Source organism: Pristis pectinata, chromosome 28, assembly GCF_009764475.1.
Source record: "Pristis pectinata isolate sPriPec2 chromosome 28, sPriPec2.1.pri, whole genome shotgun sequence".
Classification (NCBI taxonomy): domain Eukaryota; kingdom Metazoa; phylum Chordata; class Chondrichthyes; order Rhinopristiformes; family Pristidae; genus Pristis; species Pristis pectinata.
This window is the reverse complement of record NC_067432.1, coordinates 7,269,636-7,275,812: the sequence shown is the minus strand read 5'-3', so window position 1 is coordinate 7,275,812 and position 6,177 is coordinate 7,269,636. Positions and strand designations below refer to the sequence as shown.

Below are 6,177 nucleotides of genomic sequence, written 5' to 3'. Positions count from 1 at the left end.
GAAGATGATGAGGAAGAGGAAGTTAACTATATTTAGTGGCTTAACGGGTCGGAACAAGGTGAGTGACCTAGATCTGGGTATCGGCAACTTTTAGGGAAGTGGATAAACAGAATGCATGCTCAGCCTCTGCTGGAAAATACTTTTATGGTAGAGTGCATTAAGGTGACTGTGCTGTGGCAAACCAACACACAACGATAAGCAAATAAGACAACAGTGTAACCATGGATACGATTAGGTGTGGGTGTACATTGCCTCTGTTGTTGATTCGCTGTTACTTTATCTGTGCGCTGAGCAGAAAGTGACGACAAAGCTGTTGAAGTCAGGTTATGTTTTGTCACCTGCAGGCAAGTATCCAGGACAAAGGTGATCTAGCAAGTGAGGAAAGAGGAGAGTGCGAAGAGGAAGTTGCTGTTGCTACGTTGGACTGTTTGCAGGGACTACTGATTGCCTTACAAACGGAACAATGGTAGATCCTTCCAAGTACGTTGCCATGGATTGTGAGATGGTGGGACTCGGCTTCGGTGGCCAGGAAAGTGGTCTGGCGCGCTGTAGTATTGTGGACTACAGCGGGAAAGTCATCTATGACAAATTTATCAAACCAGATGGGACGATTACAGATTACAGGACAGACGTGAGTGGGATTCGTCCGTTAGATATGGATACAGCTTTGCCTTATCATATTGCCAGGGAAGAGGTAAGTTTTTCCTTTGAAACAGTTAAAGTAACATCCTTGTAGTGATTCTGCCACACATATAACTGCATAATATAACTAGCACCCACATTACTGAGAAACATGGTGAAGGACCAGTTGTATGGATTTATTTATATAGCTCACTTTGTGTTCAAAGTCACTTTAAAGCCAATGGAACAAGTTTGGAAGGAAGGTTACTATGATAAAGTAGTAAAAATTACAGCCTGTTTGTATCTAACAAGCTCACATGCATAATAATAAACAGGTTGTTTTAGTGATGCTGGTAAATATTGGCCCAGTACAATGGGGAATTACCATAACTCGTTTACATCTGCTTGAAAGAAGAGAGGGCCCGAGTTTAACGTTTCGACTCTTTGACAACTGCAGGATTTCTTTGGCACTGCAGGCACGGTAGGGTAGCGGTTAGCGTAACGCTATTACAGTGGGTTCGACTCCGGCCACTATCTGAAAAGAGTTTGTGCGTTCTCCCCGTGTCTGCGTGGGTTTCCTCCGGGTGGTCTTGTTTTCTTCCACATTCCAAAGACGTACGGGTTAGGAAGTTGCTACGTTGGCGCTGGAAGTGTGGCGACACTTGTGGGCTGCCCCAGAACACTCTACGCAAAGATGCATTTCATTGTGTGTTTCGATGTACATGTAACTAAGAAAGATATCTGATCTTATCTTAGAATGGTCAGTGTAAATTTTGCGCTCAAGTCTCTTGAGTGGGACTTGAACCACAACCTCACTTCAGGTGGTATTTCCCATTCCAAAAGTAAGCTGTTCAACCAGTCCTTGAGACATTAGCCAACCGATCAGTCTCATGTCGGCTTTGAGATAATGATTGGCTGCCTATTCTTGTTACATCCCTGCAGCCACAAGAAACTTAACTAAATTAATTAATTGTTCAGGAAACTTAGTGATAAAGGCTGGGCTTTGAGAAGAAAAATCAAGAGGGTGTTGAAGCATTTGTCAAAAAAGTTATACTAGGAACTTCCTGATAGCTTGGCCAACACCCAGTTGTTTTGTGTCTGTGGAATCTTGCTTTGTGCAAACTGCCTGTAAAAACAACAGTAGATAAGGTATCTTTATTAGTCACATGTACATCGAAACACACAGTGAAATGCATCCTTGCATGGAATGTTCTGGGGGCAGCCCGCAAGTGTCGCCACACTTCCGGCGCCAACATAGCATGCCCACAACTTCCTAACCCATATGTCTTTGGAATGTGGGAGGAAACCGGAGCACCCGGAGGAAACCCACGCAGATACGGGGAGGACATACAAACTCCTTATAGACAGTGTCCAGAATTGAACCCGGGTCGCTGCTGCTGTAAAGCATTACGCTAACTGCTACACCACTGTGCCTGCCCTTTCCGAGCAATTTGAGACATCCTGAGGAAAAATGCAATAGAAATGCAAGCTCATTATTCTAACAAAGTGTCTTCCAATTCCATTCAGATTTTGAAGATTTTAGAAGGAAAGATTATCGTAGGCCACGATCCCAGGTCTGACTTCCATGTCCTGAGAACCGACATTGCAGGCTATGCCATAAGGGACACCTCATCTTGCAAGTTGCTGATCACAAAAGCCAAGCTGAAAACTGACAGGCGCGCCTCGTTAAAAATTCTCTGCCAGAAATTGCTGGGGAAAAGAATACAGGTAAATGGGCTGGTTTGCAATGTCACATGAAACTACTCTTCCTCTGTAATGCTTCAAAGTCTTTTCCAACCATTCTTCACCTTCTGGTTACAACTCCACTGTGATCAAGTCAAGTCCCTACATTGCCCTTGAGCCAAATTCATTCATCACTAGAATCATGAAATTACAGTTCTCCCTCATTCAAATATCCTCTTCCTCCTATCCAAACTTGCGAACAAATCACTGGGCTCCAACTTGCGTCTTCCGGATAAGTGTATCCCAGGAACTTGTGGGAAGCTAGGGAAAAAATTGCAGGGGCCCTGGCAGAGATATTTGTATCTTCCTTAGCCATATGTGAGGAGGGTGGCTAATGTGTGCCTTTATTCAAGAAAGGTTGCAAGGACAAGCCAGCGAACTACAGAGGGTGGTGGGTAAATGGAACAAGCGGCCAGAGGAAGTGGGAGCGGCAAGTATAATTACAACATTTAAGGACACTTGGACAGGTACATGGATAGGAAAGGTTTAGGGGGATATGGGCCAAACGTGAGGAAATGGGACTATCTCAAATAAATAACTTAGTTGGCATGAACGAGTTGGGCCTGTTGTATAACTCTGTGACTCTATAACAGCAGCAAGGGAAGGCAAAAATATGATGGAATCTTGGCCACTGCACAGGGTCCTTCAATGGGCAGCACATTTGGCACAGCTGGTAGAGCTGCTGCCTCACAGTTCCAGTGAGGCAGGTTAATCACGACTTTGGGTGCTGTCTGTGTGGAGTTTGCCCATCCTCCCTGTGACTACGTGCGTTTCCCCAGGGGCTCTTGTTTCCTCCCACATCCCAAGGACACGGAGGTTGTTTGGTTAATTGGCCACCATAAACTCCCCCTACTTGGTTTGCAATGTCACATGAAACAACTAGTATGTAGGTAAGTGGTACAATCCGTGAGGAGCTGATAAGAATGTGGCGAGAATATAATGGGATTGTGGCAAATGGGTGTCTGATAGTTGGTGTGGACTTGGTGGGCTAAAGAGTTTATTTCCGTGCTGTGTGATTTCATGACATTAAAAAGAGGGTCAGGTTGTTCTTTGTCTGTTTTCTCCAGTGAAAACTTCCTTCAGGATAGATTCTGCACTTTATATTATTAGTATTGTTGTTGCATTCTCTCTCTTGCTCATGTCTCCTACTTCATTTTATATGTGTGTGCATGCGTGTGTGTGTGCATGTGTGTATGTGCACATGTGGATGTGTGTGTGTGCACATGTGTGTGTCTGTGTGGATGTATATGTGTGTGCATAAGTACATTATAGGGGACATACTAGCTCCCACAACTTGAATGTGTGAGGCAGCTGTGTCTGACCACTCACAAGTAGATATACCCAGGAGTGGATGGCATGGATCTTTCATATGGCAGACTGTAGAAAGCTTTGATATTTTGAAACAATTATGGATTTAAGGTGAGAGGGGTAGGTTCAGAGGAGTCGTGAAGGGTAAGTTTTTTACTCAGAGGGTGGTGGATGCTTGGAATGCGTTGCCTGATTGGGTGGTGGAGGCAAATTCGTTGGGGGCTTTTAAGAGGGGCTTGGATGGGCACATGAATGAGAGGAAAATAGAGGGATATGGGCATTCTGCAGGTAGGAGGGAATAGCTATGTCGGCACAACATTGTGGGCTGAAGGGCCTGTTCTGTGCTGTACTGTTCTATGTTCTATGTTCTAATTTAATAAATGGTGAAGAAGGAACATCTGAAAACAAATGTTAGCTTAACCTTTGCCAGAAATGGAAAGGCATTGAATCAACGTAGTGGTCAAATTGAGGTTCTCATTCTGTTTCTCCTGTTTCAACCCTAGGATGAGATTTCTTTTCTCACTGAGGTGATTGAAGTTATGAATGAAACATTTCATTTTGTACGCCAAGTTTTGTGGATGCGGAGTGACACTCACATTATATTGTCCAATCAAACAATCACTTGTAAAAGAAAGATTGTGTCCGTGTAGAGTGAAACTACATCCATATTAATTACTCAGTTGTAGGTGCAATGTAAAGCACCCTCTATTCTGCCCCCTCAGGCATTGCCAAGCTAATGCAGCACAGGACAAGAGCAGAGCAAAGTCATAGAGACATGCAGCACGGAAACAGGACCTTTGAGTGTGAGCTGACCATCAAGCTTATATTCACCTAGTGTTTAGAAGAATGAGAGGGGATCTTCAAAAAAAAACTTTTTTTATAACTGTATTTACAGCACGGTAACAGGCCCTTCCGGCCCAACGAATCCGCGCCGCCCATTTAAACCCATGTTAACCTACCTGTACGTCTTTGGAATGTGGGAGGAAACCAGAGCACCCGGAGGAAACCCACGCAGACACAGGGAGAACGTACAAACTCCTCACAGACAGCAACGGGAATCGAACCCCGATCGCTGGCACTGTAATAGTGTTACGCTAACCGCTACACTACTGTGCCGCCCTTAGAGAACCTTATAGAAACCTATGAACTTCAACCAGGACTGGGTAAATTAGATGCAAGAAGTTCCCAATGACAGGGATTGGAATGGATTGGTTTATAGTTGTCACATATACCGAGATACAGTGAAAAACTTTGATTTGCATGCCGTCCAGACAGATCATGCCGTACATAATTACATCGAGGTAGTAAAAAGAAAGCAGAATCCAGAATATAGTGTTGCAGTTACAGAGAAGGTGCAGTGCAGGTAGACAAAGTTGAGGACCAGGGGGGTCACAGTCTAAGGATAAAGGGGTAAGCCATGTAGGATTGAGATGAGAAATGTCTTCACCCAAGGGATAGAGAACCTGTGAAATCTCAGAAAGTGTTAGATATTGTTCTTAGGACTAGAGAGATCAAAGGATATGGGGAGAAATCAAGAACAACAAATAATCTTCTGGAGTAACACTGCTGGTCGAGCAGCATCTGTGGGGGAAAAGGAATTGTTGAGGTTTCAGGTCAAGACCCTGCATCAAGACCAAGAGTGAAGAGGGGAGATAGCCAGTATAAAGTGGAAAGGGGAGTGGTGAAAGAGGGGCCAGTAGGTGATTGGTGGAGCGAGGAGGGGTGAAGGATGATGGACAGATGGAGACGGGTGGTGAAGCTGGGAGACAGAGGCAGGTGAGTGAGAGCTGACAAAAAAGATTAAAAAAAAGAAAAAAGCTGCTGATTTTGCATGATCTGCCATAATCATATTAAATGGTGGATCAGGCTCAAGGGCCAAATGGCTTACTCCTCTCCTAACTTCTATGTTTTTACGTAACATGTCTGTGACCTTTCCCACACCGTGGCCCTGATTGGTTCCCTTTTTCCTTCAACAGGACAGCTACAGAGGACACTCCTCCGTGGAAGATGCAACTGCAGCAATGGAACTTTTTAAACTCGTGGATGACATGTGGGAGCTTCACCTCACCGAGGGGCTCAGGGTGGAGATAGTAAACCGATTTGAAAAACATAACAGATATTAATGAATAAAACAACCTACCAGATTAGGGAATGCCATATAAACAAGGAATTATTCCTGCTGTAAGCCAGGATCACAAACTGCCTTCCATTATTTAATTCTCTCCACCCAACTTTCTTGTTCTTTCCTGAATTTCAGTTCCATAGATCCTCCTTGAAACCAATGTCCTGTGTGCCCCGTAGACTATGGGGCCTGCTGGAAGTGCAAGGAGTCACCATTGCTTCATCTCTTCATTTTGCCTTTGTTTCATAAGTGGAGGAACCACACTGGGTTGTTTATCCTTCTCCTCCCACTCTCATTAGCTCAGGGATTTGGGACAATTGTCCAAACCCTATAATTGTCCTGCGTGATTAGATAACTGAACATGGGTCTCAGCAGTGGAGAGA

The 6,177-nt window shown here is 44.4% G+C and overlaps 1 protein-coding gene across 1 annotated transcript; it reads left to right on the top strand.

Annotated features, from left to right (window-relative positions):
* The first annotated feature begins 463 nt into the window (after positions 1-463).
* On the top strand, positions 464-6,177 carry LOC127584067 (interferon-stimulated gene 20 kDa protein-like). The gene is made up of 3 exons (XM_052040615.1): positions 464-694; positions 2,149-2,349; positions 5,649-6,177. Exons 1-3 carry the CDS (start codon positions 464-466, stop codon positions 5,793-5,795), a joined length of 579 nt encoding a protein of 192 aa, XP_051896575.1. The 3' UTR covers positions 5,796-6,177.